Below are 23,212 nucleotides of genomic sequence, written 5' to 3'. Positions count from 1 at the left end.
CTCTGCCTGTAACATGCTTATACCTGGCAGGTTCTGTAGGGGTCAATGATTTGTCTACATGGCTTAAGACACTTCATTTGTTGCAGTTACCTAGAAAATTAAACTTCCTTGCTCTCCCTCTTAACTGGAATTATTGTAGATAAGAGCTGCACACAGAGGAGTGTGACTGGTGGTTTCAAAGAATACAGGAGGCTACACTCAAAAACTGTCTTGCTCTTATTCTTGGAACTGCACTGACCATCAGATCTGAAGTCACGAACCATTTTCTCTGGAGTCTGGGCCTGTGTTTCTTTTCACGTCCTCCTGCAGCACAGGGCGTGGTTTGGCCACTGCACTTATCTGAATACATCTCTTCATTTTCCTGTAGCTGCAGAGGTCTCAGTCATAAGTGGCACCCCAGGCTAGCCACTTCATGCTGAGATTAGCCACGCAAGGACTAACTAGACTTGACTAATTAGAGCCATTTCAGTGAAACTTAATGACCAGCATTAAATAGGTGAGAAAAGTGATCCACAAGTTGCTCAACAGTTTGCAGAATGACAGGCTGGAATACATTAATTAGACAAAGCCCTCAAATTAACAAGCGATACAAACAAAAAATTAAATGGGTGTCTGGAAAGTGAACACTGGTTTAATTTTTATTTTAATCTGTATGTTCTCCAGTTTCCGATTCAGCCTTTCAAAAACCTAGGCAATACCTCTTTTCTGGGGACAGCAGCTTTACCGCTGTGCTGCGAGCAGCTCTGCCTCCACATTCAAGAAACATCAGCACAATGCAGAGGCAGCAATGGAGATTATTTCATCTGACTTGTCAGCCAGCGCACAGCAGCATCTGTGAGACTCTGCCTCTATTATTTCCTTCCTAAAGGGGAAGGGAGCAGAACTCTGCTCTGAAAGCTGAGCTCTTTCCTAAACTGGATGTGAAGCACCACTGTTACATCACTGCAAAAAATACTATAAAATCTTTCGGAGCCTGGACTTCTTGGGACCTAATTTACACCCCCCAGACATAAATTTTTTACTGTGAGGGCAGCGAGACACTGGCACAGGCTGCCCAGAGCAGCTGTGGATGCCCCACCCCAGCAATGTCCAAGGCCAGGTTGGACGAGGCTTGGAGAAACCTGGGCTAGTGGAAGGTGTCCCTGCCCATGGCAGGGCATTGGAACTAGATGATCTTGAAGGTCCCTTCCAACCCAAACCATTCTGTGATTATATGAAATCTGTTCCTTCATTAAGTTTTGCAAATTTCCACTCAGAGCAAAGACATTTTTTCTTGAGAAGCAATCCTTTGCCTGTCATAGCACATTGTCTTCAGTTATATTGGATAAGCAAGTCCATCAGGGTAACACCTGGGCTGGCAAGTTTTGAGGCAGCTCAGCAAAACTGCTACTACTTTGTGAGCTCTCTCGTCTCCCACCGATGTGCAGAGAGCACCACCTGCTGCACCCTCACAAGTTAGTGGGACTTCCCACCACACGGGCTGCATCCAGCTTCTTCTACCTGCATGCTAACCTAACCTGTTAAATTCAACGAGAAAATGATTCAAAATGCAGCTGGTAGAAGGAAGCATGTTTGGCTTCCCTGGGGAGGTGCTTTTGCCTAGCACAGCTTATCATATTAGGGCTTATTCACAAAAAGATATGCCAACCATGTATAAAAGCCAGTAATGCTATGTGGGTTTTTTTTCTCTATTCTCAGCAGAACAAGTCCAGACATGATCTTGCTGGCAACGCCATGCTGCTCAAAATGACCTTTTAAAGGAAATACAAACTTAGAGGATTTACCTCTTGTGATCCTTAGCTCCCTTCATTATCTAAAGCAGGCAAGTCTTCAACATTTTTGAAAGGGCAACTCCTCAAGAGAGAGCAGGAAGAGAAGCTGCAGGCTGCCCCAATCCCCAAACATTAACAAGAAAAGGTGAGAGCTTCCACCAGTTCCCTAAGTCAAATGTCTCTGGTTCCAAGCCCTTTCCATGTGACAACACAGATTCACTAGCAGAATTGTAGCAGCTTCCGTTTAGCCACATAAGAAAAAGGAACAGGAAAGCAAATTCCTACTTAAGACCAAATTTTGCACACCACAGCCCCAATGGTTTTGAAAAAGCATTTCTGTTGCGTAAGGAAAATAAAGTAATCCCCACAATCTGAAATTCTGCAAAGGACTTTATAATGACAGAAATCACTTTATTAAGGCAGAAATTGTATTAAAACCACAGTAAGAAAAGCAAGACCAATGTGGAAACGTCAAAAAGATGCCACTGTGAAAGAAGCTTCAAAATGATTAAATTACCCTGAATGTAAAGTAACTTTATACCAAACTGCTCAAAACCACTATCAGAGCTTTTTGAGAATTCACATCATTCAAAAGAATTATTTGTGCTTCAATTTCGTTAGAATTTTGTATGCTTAAACAGAAAGGAAATCCTCCCAAGCCCCACAGCCCCTGATTTACCCAAGTCATGACACAAGCCAAGCTCAGGAAATTACGAATTTCCAGCAGTATCATTTCTCTAGGACATGCATCACTCACTTTTACAAAGGCCTCCGTTCTAAGACACTTGATACCTGATGAAATTTCATCACTTTCCAAGCTATTAAGATAGATTTAGACGAGGTTTATACAAGAGGAGGTGTGAGAGAAATATGTTGTAAATGTAATTATCAGCAAAAACTGCTTTTAACACAAAGCTCTTACCAACGGAATGACTGTGTTTGTACTAAAGGTGCTTTGGCTTTTTTTCCCCTCTTAAAAAAAACTATCAAAGTTCTCCCCCCACCAAAAGAAAAAAAAAACCAACAGAAAACCCCAACGTCAAAACACCCCAAACCCTGGAAACTGGGAAGGCTTCAGCATTTGTCCTGTTTAAACATTTTAATTTGAGACCTTGCAGTTCAACAACCTATCTTCTTCCACTCAGAAAACACAAGAACGCTGGTAAGTTCACAGCCACATCTGACTTCTTCCCGTAACATTCAACTTGCACCCACACAAGGTTGCTTCCATCAAGGTTTCACGCTGCTGCAGTGAACTAAGCAGGGTTAGGTTTATGGTTGGACTCAATCTTAAAGGAATTTCCAACCTAAACAATTCTACGGGTCTAACTACTGGTTAGTGATAAAACAACTTGCCTTTTGCAGGAAGTATGGAAGTGCTGTATCATCTACCTTTTCCCAGAACAGGACTGCACAACACTGCGCCTAAACCTGGTGTGGCTAGCTGGGTCAGGCGAGGTAGAAAAGGAGAAAAATGGGCACTTTCTGTGAAATGCAGGTAAAGCTGGCTGTCAGGGTGCAGTGAGCAACCGGCCTGCCTTTCAAGTCTTATGTCTGACAGGGACATTAAGGGGCTGCTGCGCCGGGCCTGCCGGAGAGGAGCAGGGCTGAGGACCGGCATGGCAGCCAGGCCGGGCTGTCACCTCACACGGTGCATCTCTCTGCCCGTTCGCCGAAGGAGCGTCAGGGACACCTTCCCTCCGCCCGCCCAGTCAAACTTCCAACCCCACAACAAGGCCTGGAGCCCCTCACCCAGGGCCCGCCTCAGGCCGCCCACCGGGCCCAAGGCCCCAGCCGGCAGCAGCAGCAGGCCTCGCCGCCACCCGGAGCTCCCACCCCGGGGCCTGAGGGAGGACCACGGAGGAGAGGGCAGGACGCCAGGGATCCCCGGGGAACCACCGGGACCCCCCCCACCATAGCTGCCTCCCCTCAGGGGAAGGCCCGAGGAGAGACCTCCCCCCCTCCCCGGTCTCCTTGGTGACGTCCCCCCCCACCCCCGCCAGCAACAGGGGCGGGCCCACCTGAGCTCACCCCGCCGGAACGGGGCCGGAGTGGGGGCCTAACCGGGCCGTAACCCACCTGCCCTCGCTTGGCCGCGGAGGCGGGTGGCGAAGAAGAGGAGGACGGCGAGGAGCACGGCGGCGACAGCGAGCAGCGCGGCGTCCATCGCCCGGCCCTCCCGCAGCGCCGGACCAGCCCCGCCTACAGCGCCCGCACCGGGGGGTGGGCGGCAGCACTTGGTACGTCCCGTCCCGCCCCGCCCCGCCGCAAGGCCCCCGCGCCAGGGCTGCCCGCGGGCTGCCTGAGGCGGGGAGGCGCTGAGGCGGGCGCGGCGGGGCCGGGCCGGCGCGGAGCAGGGCAGCCCGTGCCGGGAGGGGGCCTGGCGGTCAGGCGCCGCCGTGAGGGAGCGGTGGCAGTGGGTCGGGAGGCCACGGGCTCGGCCCGGCCGCTGGTGCTCTGGGGAGGGAGTTGAAAGAAGGAATCAAAATATACGAGGCGAACTCGCCCGTAAGCCTGACGCTGGTCGGCCTGGCCGGCGGGTACGGGTACGGGTGCTGGAGGCGGCTGGTGAGGCGTTCCTCTAAGCAGCAGCGTGGGGTGAGCGCCGGTGCGTGGCCCACGCGTGGTGGTACCTCCACCCGTGGCCCTGCAGCGGAGAACGTGCAGCGGCGCCACCCCTGGCAGTGAAGCCTGTGTTACACCTAAGTAATCCGTAACTGCTGCCTTGAAGTCAGTGGCATGCAGGCGGGGACTGTAGCTGAAGCTGCCTGGCTCAGCAGCAGGAATGATGTCCTGACATGGCCTGAACAAAGCAAGTTTGCCCCTGACACAGAGGCTGGCCCAGAACTCGGCTGCCTTCTGTAGTAAGGTGGCTTAATTTGGTAAAAATGTAGGAAACCAAACTGCCGAGAGGAAGCTGATTTGTTTAAAAATCAGGTTTGCACTGATCTGTGAAGAGCCAGTATAAGGTGCGTGGGCTTTGGCTGTAGATTGGTAATTGCTTTAGCGTGATCTAATGCTGGTATCCAGCCAAATGGAGGATCTGCCTCCTTTCGCTTCCCTTTTAGTGGCAGCAACGCTCCATGACTCTGCAATCTTCCTGAGCAGGGAACTAGTTTGGGGTTTTTGTTTTGTTTTTTTTTTTTTTTTTTTTTCCCTGGATCTGGCTACTAGCCAGATCAGAACAAGTATCAGCAGAAAAAGATGCTGCAGGAACTTCTGGCTGAGGGTGGAGAGCAAACTTCCCCCCTTTGGATGGTCACCCACTGTTAGGTCTGAAACCACTTGTTGGTTTCTGTCCAGTCCTGTGAATGAGGGGGGAAGTATTTTTGTTTTCACTCGTTTTGACTTGCTTTGTGGTTGTAAAGTTCTGACTGATTCAGCCCTTTCTTGCTTCAGAGATCCCTTTAGTGTGGCGTTTTAAAGCACTGCTTGTTGTCAGGGGAAATGTAAAAAATTGAAAACGGAAATTAGAGAGAATTGGACATTAGACGTGATCAAAATAACTGTTCTAGCTAATTAGTCATTACTGTGGACTGCACAGCTGCCTGTGCACATACCATCATGAGCTTGAGACAAATTCAAATCTGTCTGCCACAGGAAAAAACAGCTTCTATTAAGAAATTTGCTCAAAGTTCTCAGAAAGGAACTGAACTAAAGACTGGATGTTTTAGTACAAATTTTTATTTTAATAATGACCTTTCAAATCTCATTTTGGAAATCAATGCCACTTTGTTCATGCTTTGCTCAAACTGTATTGTCAGTGGTCTGTTTCTGTCTTAGTGGGTTAGTCTGATACTGCATGGTCAGAAAGGACGTGTCCTCTGATAACTTGCACTGATACACATTTGGATGAATTATGAACTGAAGCTTTCCTGGTGGTTATCTTCAGGATACACTTCAGACAATGCTTGTTTCATACCATGTGTAATGGTCAGGATTGCTTGTAAAAAAAAACCCTGTATGACAAATGTCTGGGTTTTTCTTCCAGGCCTTTGCCTGCAAATTTGAAAAATAGTGAGACTTTAATGGGAGTTAATATGCTGGTTTTGGCTGGGGTGGAGTTAATTTTCTGCACAGTAGCTAATATGGGCTGTTTTGGATTTGTGCTGGAAACAGTGCTGATAACACAGGGATGTTTAGTTACTGCTGAGCAGCACTTGCACAGAGCCGAGGGCTTTTCTGCTCCTCACTCCACCGTGCCAGCAAGCAGGCTGGGGGGCACAAGGAATGGGAGGGAGCACAGCTGGGGCAGCTGACCGCAGGGGTATCCCATACCATATAGCATCATTCTCAGCATATAAACTGGGTGGAGAAGGAGGAAGGGGGGGACTTTGGGAGTGATGGCGTTTGTCTTCCCAAGTCCCCATTACGTGTGCTGGAGCCCGGCTGTCCTGGGTATGGCAGAGCCTGCCTGCCCGTGGGGAGTGGGGAATGCATTCCTTGTTCTGTTTTGCTTGCGTGCACAGTTTTTGCTTTCCCTATTAAACTGCCTTTATCTCAACCCGTGAGTTTTCTTCCTTTGTTTTCTCACCTTTACCTTTCTGATTGGCTCCCCCATCCCACGGGGGAGAGTGAGCGAGTGGCTGTGTGGGGCTCAGTTGCTGGCTGGCATTAAACTGCAACAGTTAAAATGAAAGATTTTGGTTATTTTATCTGTACAACAGTTCACTTTCTTGAATTCCACTCTGATTAGAGAACATACTAAACTTCTTAAGAAATATGATGCGTTGTAACATTTGAATGTTCTTCTATAGTCCTGTACCAAGTTCTGTAATGTTGCTGAGGAAACAGTAATTGGACTCAGGCCAAGTGTGAGCCAGCAGCCTGTGCTCTGCCCTGCCCTGAGTTCTTCGCTGAAGGAGCGGGCAGCGATGGGATGTTCTCACAAACCTCTCTCTGTTTAGCAATAGTCTCAGCGTAACTTATTCCAACACAGCCTGGGTGCTCAAGTAGCCATGTCCTGGAGACACACATGGGTATACACCAAGCAAAGCTTGAAAGATGATCAAGATCAAGAAAGAAGAGTTATTTACAGGAATTTTACTTTTTTTTAGTTTGCTTAACTGCTGTCATTTGCTTGATAGGAGTGGCTACAGCAGACGTGGAGGGAGTTGATGGCTCCCAGATTCAGTTTTGTCATCATCCAGCTAATGACCTTGCCCTGCAGCCAGCACTTACTTGTGCGAGTGAGAAGCATTTTATTTGCTTGCACGGTCCCTATGGCCTTTAATAGGGAGATAATATTAACGACGTGTTGTCAGCTGCTCCTCTCTGGGCTGCAAAGGTAGCAGATGATTTTTTCCCTGTAGGTGTCACCATTATGCCATGTAGAAAGAGCTTGAACTATGTAGATGAACTACAGTGCCTCGGATGCTCAGTTTGGTTATGACACCAGGGTCTTCCTCAGAAACATTTTACATTCCTTGGGTTGTACTTCTCAGCTACCCTTTTGTATTTTTCCTAGTTTACATCTGGAAAAAATCCCTCTGGTTTCTTTAATAACTGTTTAGATTTCAGAGGATTTTGAAGTTGGTTTTCCACCAAGACATGAGGAAAATGTGTGTCAAGGCTGTGATGAGACGGGTGTTAACTGAGTTAAGAGATCAGTGTTGGAGCAGGACTCGACCCGTTCAGTCCTGCAAATACTGCACCACAGTGGGATCATAGTAATGCAGAACTTGCAAACCTGTGTGATTTCCTCAGCCAGTGTGAGGGTAGCACCTGATCCCGATGCAGGCAGTTTTGAGGGAAATTATGTGGCTTTTCATATTATTCTTTATTTTGATGAAAGGTCAAATAGCATGTTGCCTCCTGTCATGGTTTAACCACAGCTGGCAACTAAGCCCCACACAGCTGCTCACTCACTCCCCCAGTGTGAACGGGGAGAGAATTGGAAGAGTAAAACCGAGAAAACTTGTAGGTAGACATAAAGACAGTTTAATAATTTAAATTAAAAAATAATTTAATAAAATGATAATAATTGTAATTAAAAGGGAGACAACAAAGAGGGAGGTGAAAATAACCCAAAGAGGACATGTGATGCACAATGCAAGTGCTCACCACCGACTGACCGATGCCCAGCCAGTCCCCCAGCAGCTATCGGCCCCTCCCAGTTAGCCCCCCTTCCCCCGTCCCCCATCCCCCGTCCCAGTTCATATCCTGGGCATGACGTTCTACGGTATGGAATAGCCCTTTGGCTAGTTCGGGTCAGTGTCCTGGCTCTGCTCCCTCCCGGCTCCTTGTGCAGCCCCTCGCTGGCAGAGCACGGGGAACTGAAAAGGCCTTGGCTTAGGGTAAGCACGACTTTGCAACCCCTAAAACATCAGCATGTTATCAACATTATTCTTTTGCTGTACCACAAACACAGCGCTGTACCAGCTACTGGGAAGAAAATTAACTCTGTCCCAGCTGAAACCAGGACACCCCCTCAACTGCCTCATTGTATATAGGAATTGTATACACTTGTGTGCATGATCATCACTTCTTTGTGATTTCAACCAGAATTCATTCAGCTGGCAGTGCAGTCCTAGAGTGTTTGATTCAGTAAGTGTATGGTGGTGTCATTTATTGATGTCCAGTAATGAGACTCTAAGCAGAGGCAATTCAGCTTTATCTGTGCTAATAAACTAACTACATCCAGGAACTAAATGTATCCTGGGCTCTGTGGCCAACTGGCACAAAATGCCCTCTTCCATACTTGTAAACTGTCTTGCCTTCCAGAAGAGGGTGGCTGGATGCAAACTGCCTGCTGGGAGTTGTTCTTGGACTGTTCTGTGCATTGAACCATGCCTGGGAATTATCTAGGAAGATGCAGGTTGGCACCCAAAATGATGATGGGGAACTTTCTAACAATTTTCTCACATGGATGATTACTTTCCAGTGCCTGGGTGTGCCTGAATTTACAGCGTGGATGTGACCTTCGCCTAACAATATATTTAGAGGGAGAAATAATGCAAGCACTGCCTGCCAGCTCCCTCCCACTTGTATATGGACCTCTGATATTCTTCCAAATACTCATCTATAATATGCTAATGAACAGAAGCGTTTCTGGATCCACTCCTTTGTGCCAGTGAGCACAAAAGGTCATCAGCACCTTCCAGGAAGCAGTTGGTGGATTGCAGGATCAGACTCAGGCAAGTGTCTGAATCAGTGTGCCAGCGATAAAGAGTATTTTGTAGTTGCAAGGCACTGAACTGGTAACACTAGTGGGTGAACTCCACCCAGGACCTTGGTGCGCCATGTAGTAGCTCAGCACCTCCCCAAAGCCTCTAAAGAAGCTTGTGAGACCTGTCTTGTTCTGTCAAGACCCTGATGATTTGTTCTCGCTGCTCTACTTGGATTGGTTGTTTTAAGAGAAATAACATGGTTTATTGTTGCTTGAGATAACTTTTAGATTTGCCTTTAACAGAGGAATTTAAATAAAAGTAACAGTCATACTCAATCAAAATAGTCTTAGTTCTTGAAAACAAAACTGCCGAATTAGGACATGCCTGAACACAAGGTGAAGCCAAGGCAGAGGAGAATCAGGTTCTGCTTGCATTGGTCTCTTGTTCTAGAGTTACTGAAACATTTATGCAAAGGGGACAATTTTTCAGGGCTCTACCTCAAGAGCAGAACTGCAGCCCTGGCTTTCTGTCTCCAGTATGCTCCCAGGTTACTGGTGAATGCACACAAAGCTTTGTGGTCCTGCCTTGGTTAGGTTGTGAGAACACTGACAGAGCTTAGTTGGAAGTTATATGAGAAAGACCCAGCTAGGTGGGATCTCATGGTTATCTCCCCTTATTTTCCTTTTCTTTGCTGAGTTTAGGTGATCACAGCCATCAGCTGTACTGTTATTTGCCAACCGGGTACCGTAAACTTGCTTCTGACTATGTGGCAGCTTCCATTCATTTTTATATTTCTGCTTTAGAGTCCATGACACATCAGAAGGTGCTCTAGATTTCAAGGCTTGAAACCACTGTGAGGTTTGTCCCTCTGTGTTGGGTTTCCTGGGAAGTTAATTTCTGCTCTGAAGATTTCAGTGTCTGGTCTAGTTCAGCTTCTGGGGCAGGTGTTACTGGCCGAGTGATGCAGGGAGTGAGACATGGTGGTCAGACAAAGGTCTTAAAAGCTGGGGGAAGATTTGAAACAAATAATGCCGATAAAAATACAAATCTAAAAGAAATCCAGCAAGTCTAAGGATTTCCTTGAGCAGGTCTTCAGAAATATTTGGAGATCAAGACTGCTGTGCTCTTGGGGGATTAAAGAAAAAAACAGTGATGGAGTGAATTCCCTAAGACTGAAATTCAGATGCTTTCCTCCAGCATGGCCACAGAGTCAGGGACTTACCTTTTCAGTATGACTCAGCCCCTCACAGTGTAGCCCAGCAGACAGGGCACTGGCTTAAGCTGCAAGAGCAGTGTGGCTGAGAAGTGATTCTCAAACATTTCCGAGTGTGCACTGAAGCAAAACCAAAACCTTTCAAAGGCTCTTTGGTGAACAGTGAATCTGTGCAGTGTGGATTTGGATGTCCCTGGTTTCAAGAGAGGCTGTCCCCAGTTAATGCCCTGACCACCTGGTTTAGACCATGCGGCTGTGACTACATCTGTGTGTGTGTGTGTGTATGTCTTTCCAAAAATTAATCTGCATTGTTTTCTTCATCTCTTTGGGCTATAAATTATACTAGATGGCTCCTAACCAGTGTTTTTTTGGCAATGGACATATTCCTGGAAAAGACTTGTTCTTCCAGACCTGTGTTTTCTGCTGGAAATTGTCCTTGACTAACTCCGCACAGCTCATCTGAGCTTAGTCCCAGCACTAGGCAGATTACTTTTCTGTGCCTGGCATCCTGTAGCTGAAAATCAGAGATAAAAATATTGGCCTTCTACACAAAGTCAGTGCTGTGGAGGACAACCATTATATTCATAGCGGTGGTATTAATGTTCAGTAGTTGCTATCGTTCTGGATATCTTTTTCATACAGTGCTGCTGACTGCAGAGCTCTCTCCTCTGCTCTGTCCTGCCAAGCTGTTTGTCTAGAGCCTTAATGAGCTTCCTGTATCTTTTCAAAATGTATATTGTAACCAATTTAGAAGTCATTAGTTAAGAAGTCTGTTGCTGCAGCCCCAGTTTAATTTCACCTGTCTCTTCCCATATTTCCATTAAAACCCATTTAATTAAAAATGCTATCTCGTTCTCAGGGCAGTCAGCTCCATTTGAAGTAAATGTCCCCCAAATTCTGTGACTCAGCTGACAAGACGCAAGTAATGACCAAGACCCGGATGATCAGGCTTTCCAGCACAAATTAATGAAGAACTGTTCTTCTCTCTCCAAATACCCACCAGCATGAAGGGAAAAGAAAACCAGAGATGTCATAATGCAGTTTGGTCTCTTTGCTGCCTGTGGGCACGCAGAGAAAGCCGGGGCGAAGTTGCTGTAACCCAACAATACCTCTCTCAGGTTGTCCCCCAGGGACTGATGGGGATTTGCAACTGTAATGTGATTGCTGCTTGAGGTAATGCTTTTGCTGCAAAAATCCATGTTTCCAGCCAAGTTACTTAAATCGAGTGCGCTTAGCTGGATCGCAAACTCCACTTAATGGGAGTGTTGCTCCCCATTTAACGTCTTGGTTTTGGCATGAGCAGGTTGAGTCATAGATGCAGTTCTCTTTCTGGATGCAACACAGAAGCAAGCATTTTTACTTTGGCTTGGCTAGAGGCTAAATTGTGGTTCTCCCAGACAGTGCTGCTGGGGCAAAGCCTCACTTCCTCTCCAGGCTTCTTCCTGCCATTCCCAGCATCCCTTTGCCTGTGCCTTCCCTCTGTGCTCATGAACACGTGGTGGAAGGGGCCAGGGAACTGATCCTGGCTTCTGATAGTCTTTTTATCATCAAAAGACATGTCTGTGGAACAACAGCATTAGAAAATACTGGTGCAACCCGAGTGGACTGTTCATCTGCCTGAGTTTATCTCTCCTTCAGACTTCTTCAGTGAGGCTGTACAAGCTCAGGTCCTCTTGCTCCCTACCCTAGTGATGCCAGACTTCTCCACACTTCATTTGTCGGTCTGTCTGGAATATGAAAGACTTGGCCAGCTGAGGTCTTGCCTTGCACATAGCACCATATGAATGTCCTGATGAACGTGGTCAGGAGGCTGGAGTACATGACATAAGAGGAGATGCTGAGGGAGCTGGCTTGGCGTAGCCTGGGGAAGGGAAGGCTGAGTAAGATCTAATTGCTCCTTTCGGCTACGCAAGTAAGATTATAGAGAAGAGAGAACCTGGCTCCTCTCAGAGGTGTGCGACAAAAGGGTGGGAGGCAATGGGTGTAAGCTGCAGCAAGGGAAATTCCAATAAGATGCAAGGAAAAATGTTTTTATTGTGAGGATGGTGAAACACTGGACCAGAAGCCCAGAGAGGTGAGGGCATTGCTTTCCTTGAAGGTATTCAACACTCAGCTGGACAAGGTACCTTCCAGCCTAAATTTTTATGCAATTCTGCAAATGACTATGAAATAAAACAGAAGGAATTGCATGTACAAGAAGAGATCAGTTTGAATGCAGCATATGCAGTTTCTTCATCTGGCTTTGAAATAACACTACTCTATTTCAGCAGCTCCTTGCTGATGGCTGGCCAAGAGCTAAGGAAGCTGCATCAGCGACGTGGAATATTTGCTTTTCTACTCGAACTGCGTGGAGTTCACAGATAACTCTGAGAACTGCAAGCCTACTTTCATCTCCCTGGAGCTAATCCAAATAGAATACGTTGCTGGAGGAAGTTGGGGGAGAGCAGGAGAAGACAGAGGATCTTTATTTAAAACTAAATTTTAAAAATCCTTAAAATCAAAGCACTTAGTAGGGGTCCAGCAGGATTGGGAGTTACCAGCCCTTGCTGGTATTGCATTTATCACCTGTCTTGACTGAATTGCCTTCTCTCTCCAACAAGTGGTGCTCCTAGCTAGTGTTAAATGGGCAGTGTTGGGAAAGGAACAGAGCAGATGTCTCTGTTGTATCTAATCTGTGGATAAATGGGGGCACATAGGATTGTGAGGACTGGCAGGCTGGATTAGAGTCAAGGCACATGTCATCTAGTACCTTGCTTTCTTTGATGGCCAGCACAGCAGATTTCCAGGGGTCATTTTTAAAGCTGTACAAAAGTCTTTGGATGCAAAATCAATTATTTTCTCCCTCTTTCCCCAAAATATTACCTTGTCTTCCTTCCTTGCAGAGTCAGCTTTCAAAAATCAGGAAGATTTCTAAGAGTCTCTGGAGGGCTGTGAGTCACTGCTGGTGGTGTAGACCCACAGTGGGTTGTAGGGGTGAGTGGTTGGGACCAGCATGACACCCTGAGCTGCAGGGACAGCCAGAGGAAAGCAGCTTGTATCCCCTGCGTAAGTGAGAACAGGTCAGAACTGATGCATGGCCTTTGCCAGGGGCTACCAGGAGTCTTTTGCCACCTCTGTCTATTTTACATGTGCAGTGTGCATTGAATCATGACAGCCTGTAGCAACTAAAAAAAACGACAGGGAAATCCAGGCAACATTTGTCTCTCAAAAGCAGTCAGGAACACACTTTTACAGGGATCTCTTTCTGCAGGGAGCTATCTTCAACAGAGGTCAAGATGCTCAGAAACTATCTTTGCTCTGGAAAAGAAGCTAAATTGGATCCCCTGGAAAGACATGCAAAACCAGTAACCCCATAAGCAAGATTCACTGGATTTCATCTGCCAGTTGCAATCAAATTATAAGGGAAAAAGCAGTGTAGAGGCTAGGTAGATGTCTGCATAGTCCATCCCTTGCTAAGCATCTGTTAAAATGCCCCAGGCACTTAGCATCTTCTCTGGATTGCAGGCAGGTTGTTACCCCAGAGCTATACACCCCAAAATGACAAAAGATGCCTATATGCAAATATTTGGCAGGCTTGCGTGGACAAGAAAGACAAGAAAAGACCCCCAAAGCCCCAGTAGCTGCATTGCAGCTATGGCCATTTTAGAGGGAGAGCACAAAAGAAGAAGGGTTTTAGGCAGCACTAGAAAGGAAGATGTGCTGGTTTTGGCTGGGGTAGAGTTAATTTTCTGCACAGTAGCTGATATGGGCTGTGTTTTGAATTTGTGCTGGAAACGGTGCTGATAACACAGGGATCTTTAGTTACTGCTGAGCAGCACTTGCACAGAGCCGAGGGCTTTTCTGCTCCTCACCCCACCGTGCCAGCAAGCAGGCTGGGGGGTACAAGGAATGGGAGGGGGCACAGCTGGGACAGCTGGCCCCAGCTGACCCAAGGGACATCCCATACCATATAACATCGTGCTCAGCCACAAAAAGCTGGGGGAAAGAAGGAGGAAGGGGAGGGGACATTGGGAGTGATGTCATTTGCCTTCCTAAGTCCCCATTACACCTGCTGGAGCCCGGCTGTCCTGGGTGTGGCTGAGCCTGCCTGCCCGTGGGGAGTGGGGAATGAATTCCTTGTTCTGTTTTGCTCCTGCATTTTGCTTTACCTATCAAACTGTTTTTATCCAACTCACAAGTTTTCTCACCTCTACCCTTCTGATCCTCTCCCCCATCCCATGGAGCTGGGGAGCAAGCGAGTGGCTGTGTGGGGCTCAGTTGCTGGCTGGGGTTAAGCCAGAACAGAAGGGAAGCACCTTTCAGTAAGCCAGCTAACACTTAATTATGCATAATCACATCACTCAAATCAAAATAATAATGGAATTTTTTATTTTTTTTTATTTTTAAGACAGAATGGCACACAGGAAGTTTTCCTTCTTTTCTTTCCAGAGTCCTGTTCTCGGGACTAGGAAGGAAAGATACATATGTGTTTGTAGTTACATTTTCCTTTATTTTCTCAGCTGTATTATAGACAAAATGATCTGACACAAGAAAATGTATCCTGGCATTTTGACTCCATGATTTCTGTTTTGTTGAGAAATAAACATTGGTCCTGGGAGCCCTAAGCCCCTAAAGCATAGCACTGTTTGCCCGCTCATATTTCCATCTTTCATGAATTCTGAGAACAATCTTGCAATAATTTTTCCTTGAATCTAATGGTTCTGCTGGCCGCCTGCATTTGTGCCGTGTCTGGGCTTGCAGAGGGCTTTTTGTTGCTTGTTTTCTCTTTCAATGAGCTATTGTGGAAATGGAAATGCTTGCCTGCCAGTGACAATGCTGAAAAATGCCTACATTCCCTCTTATAGTTTTCAAAAGTAACAAGTCTGTAGGGGCTATATATACTTGATCCCTTGTTTATTATGGGCTGTCACCGACTGGTGATGATGAGAATGTTTCTATTTGCTTTCATCCGGCTGAAAGTAAATGTTTACCTGCTGCCGTGCCTTTTGAAATAAGCTTTTTCTGAGATATTTTCTGTGACACAACTCTGGGGCAAATTCATTGTTTGATGCCTACTGGATCTTTTTTCTGGTTAGTTCCCTCATCTGGTTGATGATGCCCCACAATGAAGAAGAAGATCGATGAGAATCCTCTGAGTTTTAAGCATGGTTGAAGAGATCTTTCCAGAAAGTTGGCAGGGGTAGGATTTTGGGAAGTTACATCTCCATGCTCTAGACAATTGTAGGCTTCTCACATCTCAGGCACCAGTAGGCTTCAGTGAGCTGTTGTCTGACTTTCTTGTAGCCAAACAGGATAACATAGGAGTGGGATGAGTAATAGATGCAGACAAAGCTCTGCAGAAAGTTGTGCTTCAGGAATCCTGAAACAAGAGCAGTCCAGGTGATGCCAGCAGACAATGTAAATAGAGACCAGCACGAGCAAGGTCTTAGTCACCTGAGCCATGTGCTATTTTCATGTGCTCCCTGTGGTGGAGGCAGCCCTTGTCTTTCTCCTTTGCCCCCAGAGGAGGTCAATGACAAATCCATTCAGGACTATCACAAGCATGGTGAAGGTGAGAGCAAGCTTGATGGATGTGTAGGTGGTGAACTTCATGGTGAAACTCCCTGGAGAACTTAAGCAAGGGCTGGTAGCCAAGCACACAACAGTTTCATTCCTTATCCTCTCTGCTGCGTGTTGTGTTGGAGGTAGGCAATTGGAAGATGGTATTGAAAATCCAGCAAGGATGCTGTTTGTGTGCTGCCTCTGGTGCCTGTAGATGAACTTGGACCAGCGATGGTTAGGTCCGTAGATCTTTTTTCAGGTGGAGAAAACAGATTCTCCACTGACCAGGTGCTGATCAGCCTCAGCATGCAAAACATGTAGAAGATGATGCAGCACCCCCTCTCACCAGAAACACTGGTGCTGGCAAAGGACAGGACTGCTGGGAACTTCTTTGCAACAACAGAGCAAGAGGGTCACCTGGGCCATGTTGGCAGTGATCCTGTCTAAGGGCTGAAGGACTTTTTGCCAGATGGCATTCCTGATAAAGGCAAAGAGCCCAGTGAGGTTGCCTAGTGTAATGGTAAATTCCAAAAGGTAAATTAAAATGGAAATAGTGTTGCATGCTGTAACTGGTGCCTGAAGAGGGGCTCCCATAGCCTTCTCCAGCTGCTTTCCAAGCTTCTTCCTCCTTGCCTTGGCTGCCTGAGCATGCCACATCTGCCTCTGTACATATCCTGGTAATAGTAGTGTTGCTATTGTCTCTCTCCATGGGGCTGTTCCCTGTGCCCCACCAAGACTTGCAAGCTGCAGCTCCACTGGCTTTTATTGCTTTGCTGCCCATTCAGCCACTCTTACCTCACTGGGAAGGGCAGGGAGGGTGGAAATCAGGCAGGGAGCTGTGCTGCAGCTGAAAGCTGTAATGTAATTAGGAGGCTTGCAGGTGAAAAGCCCTGCAAGGGGTGGTGGGGTGGGAGGGAATGTTTGGGAGCTGTGGTTGGCTTGGGGTTTGTGTTAAGTGGTGGGATTGCTGTGGCTGGTCACTTGGTGCTGGAGATGGTTAATGAAAAGCTTGGCTTGATGGGATAGGGGGGTGCATGTGTGATGGTGAAAAAGAGTTGTTCTGAGCAAGTTCTAGGGAAAGATGGTATGAAGAAGAGCTTATGGCTGAAATGCAGAGATCTGTGTTTTAACTGTTGTCCAGCCTTCTCCTTCCTCTATTCCCATCCATCCCACCCCTCAGACACTGAGCATCATCAGACCCCTCATCTGGGGTGGGATGCAGGCAGGAACAGCCTGGTCAGGGTGGGAGAGTGGCTGTGGGCTCCTGCAGAAGCTCAGGTCACAACTTCTGAGCTTCCTTGCTCCTATCTAAAATAAAAGTAGAAGGGGCTCAAGCCATCCTGTTCATACCAGCTTTCCATTCCATGGTCCTTGGGAAGGGATGTATCATGGCTGGTGTGCTGAGACTTATTGAGGGTGTTCTGCTACAACAGTGGTTTCTGGATGTCCTTTGATGTGGTGAGAGCTGCATGGGTATAGTGGTGGTTAAAATTAACTCTGTGAGAAGAAGGAAGAGATTCCAGGGCTCGTTTTGCTTTCAGACTTGTGCAATGCTCATTTATTTTAAGGTAATATTTCAGTGTCAGAGGCCATATATTTTTTTTTCTATGTAGAATTTTAATCCTGGGAGTTTGTTTCCATTTTATCAGACTTTTCAAAATCAAGTGTCCATTTATTTTACTGATAGGAAGTGGAACCATGCTAAACTTTTTTTTTCTGTTTCCATTGGGGAAAAAAAACCCACCCACATTAGATTTTATCCTCTCCCAGCTTTGTTCCCAAATGCTGTTGATTCACAGCAGCTGGAGCAGACAGGGAGAGAGCAACATCCCCCATGATGGAGGTCAGTACCATATCATTTTTGAGGCTTTGTTGTGGACCCCACTGGGGCTAACTGCTTTTGCTGAGTGTGGTCTGCTTTTGACCATGCAGGTGTCATGGGGATAAGCAAACAACCCTGCTACTCAAACAAGGACTCCTGCTGCAACCCTTCTTAGGGTCAGACCCATGTGAGAGCGCATATTTGGCCTGTGTTGTCTTTCTTGCTAACAGCTCCTTGCTGTAACAGTGGCCAAAACCAGACGCCTTGAGAAAAAGAAACAGCAGATTATTCCTCTGCATTTAGGAATCAGCAGCGTAGGACTCCCCTGACTGAAGTTGTTTTTGCTTTAGTGCCTTCAATGGACCTGGTTTACATCTTTGTTTTTGAACCCATTTAAAGGAATGCTTCCTGTAAGTTAAGAGGAGGCTGTGAATACCTATGGGAGGCAGGAATGTGGCCATCCCAGCCAGAATCCCAGGGGCTCCCATAGCTTTCTCCATGCTGGAGAGCACAGCCTGCTCCTCGTGCACTTCCCATCCCATTGCTGGGCATTATTCCAGCTGTAACCTGGGTGCAAAGTGAGGAGCTGAGCTCAGTGTAGCTGCTGGAGGATTGCGTGGAGATTAATGTGTGCATCAGGGTGATGGTGGTGGGGACAGGTAGTGTCTTTCACGCCATTAACGCAGGGATGGAAGAATGAATTGATGTCCAGTGATGACTGCCCAGGTTACATTGCCTTCCTTTTGGTTTAATCACTGAATGATTAGTCCAGAGCTTGGAAATTATGCTATTAAACATTGTGCTGTTCCTTTTATTGGATGGTAAGTTACTGGAAGATTTCCAATACTACTACTTCCATAGAAAGTGTGCAAAAGTACAAGGGCTGTCTAGGATCCCATCTGTTTGCCCCAAATCACCACCAGTGCTACCTGCTGTACCCCTGATATTTGGCTGTGTGCTTGAAGGCCACCAGTGATGGGATACGTGCCCTGTCCCACCCCCAAACCCTTTCAGTTCATCATTGTCCCTGTCCCAAGAAGGGTTTCCTTTATGTCTGACCTAAATCTTCCTGGGGACAAGGTAAGCCCAATACCATCACTATTCTGTAATGAATATTCATTATAATTCTGTAATGAATAAAGAAGGTCACTGTTCTTTAATAAGATAGAAGAAAGGCACACAGGAGGTCCATTTAATAACAGAGATGACTGGTATATAAAGCAGGGAGATACTATAATTAATATCACAAGAGTGGTAATGTGCTAAGGAAAATCCTGGCAACCAGATGAAGGGATGCCATGAAGTTTTAGCTTCAAGAAGTTACAAAAAGCATCGACTGAAGTTAATGGAAATTCTGCCTGCATAAGAAACACAGGTGGAAAGGAAAATCTGCTTATTTTAATCAAAGCAAGAGGAAAAAACCCTAATTTAAATCAGTCCAAGTGATTGCAGGCTTAATTCTTTCCCCTTATTAGACTCTTCAATCCTAACCCTACAGTCCTAAGAGATCTCTTTACAGTGGAGATGCAGGAATTTGATTTGTATGCACGCTGACCCCTCAAAGTGATACAGCAAAGCCATCCTCTCTCGGCAGGGTGGTTTTCAATCTGCATCTTCTGTTAAAAATGATTATATTGAAACCACCCCTTTCTGAAAACAGTGATGGGTGGGGAGAAAGTGTCCCCTCTGTCAGTGCTCTCAAATACTTGGTTCTGAGGTGCTAAATAATTGCTATGGATGGAAGGAGGGTGCTTTGCTTCTGTTCTGAGCTGGAGGCAACTGATGAAAGAAACACAGAAATGCAGATCTGTTGATCTTTGGGCTGAGAACAGCCTTTAAATTCCCACTGCCAGTTACCAAACTACTAACCTGTCCTGCAGCCTGTAACAACAGCTTCCTTGTTGCCCCATGGTGATGATATAGGAAAAAACCCAAAAATATCCTGAAAGCCCAATGTCAGAAAATGGCACGTAGAAGAGACAATATCATTAGAAGCAACCAAACTACTCCTCTGGGGAAAGGCCATTTTGCTGGAGCCAAGGACATATTGATGCAAGGGAAATTTCAAACAGCTTTCACCTTCCCGTGTTTCGTTTCGACAACATAGCACAGTTTTGCTGCTGTTCCATTTCAGTTGCCATCACATTGGTGTAAAACTTGTTCTTGGCTGTGCAGCACCTTGGAGGAGAACATATCAGTGTTCCTAGAGTGAAGTGCTGGAGTTGCCTTTAAATGCAGCAGAGTTTGGAAAACCATGTGGTCCTTGAAAAGCAGCATGCATTAATTAGGGAAGGAAGTTTAAACCCAAACCGATGCTGAACACAGTGGCTGGGCACAGGTCATCTTGTGGAGCAGTTGTGTGGATGCTGGGTGGAGAACATCTAGTTTGGAGCTTGGGGCTTACTATGCTGTTGCTCCAAGTTGCTGGGCTGCTGGATGGGCTTTGCTGAGAGGTCCATGTAAAGGCCTTTTGTCACTATAGGATTTATTCATTGCAGATGGCAAGCATGCATCTGCCTCTTTTTCATGCCCATTGCCTTTCTGGACACCATGTCTCCATTGCATTTGAAAGCAGATCAGGAGCCGTTCGAGGAGGGCGCTCTGCCTTGCCTTATTTCTGGGATTTGCCCTGAATCAAATGAAGCACTCAGCAATTACAGCTGTGTAGAGTCAGTAGGTTTATGTGGGTTAAAAGGAGGGGGGGGGGGGGGGGAGTCAATCAGGAAGTGTTTATTTAAAAAAAAGAAATTCAATGTCCCACTTCAGAAAGGACCCCCAAACCTCACACATTTAGTTTTCTTTTTCTCCCTCCTCCAATCTTTATCTGCAGTAGAAATCAGAGAACCAAGGGAAGGGATACCTGGTAGATATTGGTTGAAAAAGCCCTGAGAAAACAACCCTGATTTACCTTCGTGTTAATGGGGTTCAGCCAAAATTCCTACTGAGAGATAAATGGAAGTGCATTCCTTTTCTTCCTGTTTCGCTTTTTTTCATCACAGAAATGACGCAGACGGAAAGGTTTTAACCAGCCAATTCAAATGAATAAGTGGAGGAGAGACCCCATTTCATCCTGGCAGTCCTTCTGGAAATGAGGCCAACTCATTAGCCAGAGATCTCCGCATCGCTCAGCAGAACAGCCTGTTCTCCCTGCCCTGTACGTGGCATCGTCATCTTCTGCTGTCCTACCATTGGCAGAGGTTAGCGCTTGGAGAGGGACACCCTTGGAAAGCCATAGCCTCAGTGCACCTCAATCTTAAACCTTCATCTCATGCCTTGCGATACTTAACATATAGTTGTGTTGGGGGGAAAAACCACCGAAAAACCACCTGCTTTTGCAAACATTTTTATTTTTCAGCAATCCCATCCATCTTCTTCCCCGTTTGCAGGAAACATCCAACCCTGGGGGATTCAGCCAAAAAGAAATGGAAATATCCTGATGTGTTTTTGCAGTTATATTGGGGTTTTTTTTTAGGATTTACATTTCAACAGAAAAGCAAAGAATACCCCTGAGAATTGGAGCTAAAAGCAGATTCATATTCCCAGCTGGGTGAATAGCAAAAGGCCATTTCATCTCCCCTCAGCCCTGTCCCTTTGCAGCCTTGGGTTGGGTTCTGTGCTCACCTTGCAGTAGCATTGCCAGCTGCTGCACCTTTGTCTCCTGGTGCCATCAGCCCTACCCAGCCAGGAAGGACTGGGATAACTGTTTTTGGAGACTTCCCCAGGAATGGATTTGGCTGTCATCTTGTGGTCCTTGCCTTTTGAAGACACTGAACTGGCCTCAAGGCAGCGCTTTGGTGATCTCCAGCAGGTCTTGCAGCGTCTTCTTCCTGGTCCTAGGAGCTGTACCAAACTCCCACTGACCAAGCACAGAGCAGTGAAAGGGAAAAGAAAGGGAAAGGAAAGGTGGCTGCTCCTCCTAGCTCAGTCTAAAACATAAGGATAGGATGTATAGGGGCAGATGCTGAAAAGGTGCTTGATCATCCTTAGGCATGAGAATGCCCATGGGACCCTATTTTCATCTGTAGGTCCCTCCAGATTTTTAAAGGACAGAAGCAGGAAGGCTGGGTGGCGTGAGAAGGGGCTCATCTCACTCTGACAGCTGCTGCTTGCCTGAAGTCAGTCTCAGCTCTCTGTGCCTCAGTTTCCTTGTGTGCAAAATGGGGTTGATAAAGGGTGGAAGGATGCTGCAAGAGCCCGTATGCTCCTGGCTGGTTAGCACCCACACAGTCTGTGGTTAAGGCTTGGTCTGTGCTGGCCAAACTGGCCATTTTCTGGCCTAAGTCCTTAATGGAGCCTGCCTGTGGCTGGCCAAAGCCCTGGGCTCTGTGGTTGTGGCCTCCACCTTCCTCCTGCTCCCTTGGGTGGTCTTACACTTGTCACTGTCACCCCTGTTTTCTGCCTTCTCAGAGGGGTTTCACCCCCAGCCTAAGCCTGGTGTCAAAACCAGTCCTGTCCTATGCAGCATCCCTGCAGCAGCTTGTCCTTCATCTGGACCCTGGGTAAACCCAAGGTCCCCCTTGCTCCACAGGCTCACTGGAAGGTCTCAGACTGTCCCTTCTCCCTGGATGTGTTTTCCTCCCACCAGGTATTCCTTGGGGATGGAGCATCCTTCTGCATGGGATCAGACTGTCACCGCGTGGTGCTTGGACTGTATTTTGCATGTCCCAGTGTTCACCATGGCATCACATTCAACAGTCAAGCCTCAGGGGAATGCACGGGGGAGTGCTGGCGCATTGTTAGAAGATATCAGGGCTATTTCTACCCCTTTGCTGATGGATGAAGCTAGCATCTTTCAGGGTCCTGTCACTGGTGCTGTTGGGAGATCTCTGTTCATCCCTGTTTCTCCCACGGCTTATCTGTGTGGCACTGGGCAGGTCACTTAACTTCTCAAAACTTTTCCTTTGCCTGTAGAGAGAGGGCAAACATCCATCTTCCTACCCTGGTGTGACCTGTTGCTTTAATGCAAACAGGTCTTTTGTATGAACCAAGCTGGGTCTTCATCTGCCCAACACAGTCTGGATCAGAGGGAAGCAAAATACTTGGAGAAGTTTTGGACCTGGAGAAGAACAGCCACTGCCACCTCCTGGCTCATGGGGTAACCCAAACAGCTCCTTGATTTTGGTCCAGGTCCCTGAAATGAACTCCTGGCTAGACGCCAGCATGAGCTGGAAGCTCTCACACCAAACAGCCTTGTGCAAACCACATTAAGTGAGGTGTTTCTGTGTTTCCTGGGTCTGTGTGCACACTGTGGTTGTATCCATCAGCAAACTAACCAGACTTGTTCTTTGGCCTCAAGTCCAACTGGCCTCCTTCATGCATTTCAATCCTCCCAGCCCCTAAACCAAAGGAAGCTCAAACATCCCTGGGGAGCTTGTTCACTGGCTCCAGCATTGTCACTTTAAGAGTCTGGGCAATTGCTTTCCAGTTGGTGCTTGAGTGACTGGTGTGGATATAGTGTGTCAGATCAGAGACTCCACAAAAAGCAACACCTTCTGGATGCAGCACCGTATTTCAGCACTGAGGATAATTCTGTATTCCCATCTGCTTTATTTTAAGCAGCTCCAGGGATGGAAGGAGCCACCTTAAGAGAATATAGCCAGCACCATCCTGCTCCATCCGCCCACAGGCTGACAGATTAAATCTCGTTTGCTTGTGCCAGAAGTCTTGCTCACTTGTTTGTCATTATCTGGAGTTTTGTTAGGCCATGTTAAAAAAAACCAGCAAAACAAAACTTTTTGTTGTTGTTGTTGTTTTG

General features: G+C 46.8%; 2 protein-coding genes across 3 annotated transcripts in view; both read right to left on the bottom strand.

The window, feature by feature from the left end:
* DDRGK1 (DDRGK domain containing 1) overlaps positions 1-4,015 on the bottom strand; it is a 40,484-nt gene extending 36,469 nt beyond the window's left edge. Inside the window, exon 1 of one of the 2 annotated variants that reach the window (XM_080396911.1) lies at positions 3,852-4,015. In XM_080396911.1, coding sequence (XP_080253037.1) covers positions 3,852-3,939 — 88 coding nt within the window. In that variant the 5' untranslated portion in view covers positions 3,940-4,015. The remainder of the gene's footprint in view (positions 1-3,851) is intronic. The other variant, XM_080396910.1, reaches the window with a different exon arrangement.
* Positions 4,016-4,108: 93 nt separating this feature from the next.
* On the bottom strand, positions 4,109-20,163 carry LOC308069102 (uncharacterized protein). The gene is given in 4 exon segments (XM_080400856.1): positions 4,109-15,517; positions 15,549-15,890; positions 15,892-15,904; positions 15,906-20,163. Coding segments are annotated over 4 exon segments (615 nt in total). The 5' UTR covers positions 15,953-20,163; the 3' UTR covers positions 4,109-15,304.
* Positions 20,164-23,212: the final 3,049 nt, after the last annotated feature.

This window comes from Falco punctatus (genome assembly GCF_963210335.1).
Source record: "Falco punctatus genome assembly, chromosome: 1".
NCBI lineage: Eukaryota > Metazoa > Chordata > Aves > Falconiformes > Falconidae > Falco > Falco punctatus.
The sequence above is the reverse complement of the archived record's forward strand: the minus strand, read 5'-3'. Positions and strand labels throughout refer to the sequence as shown.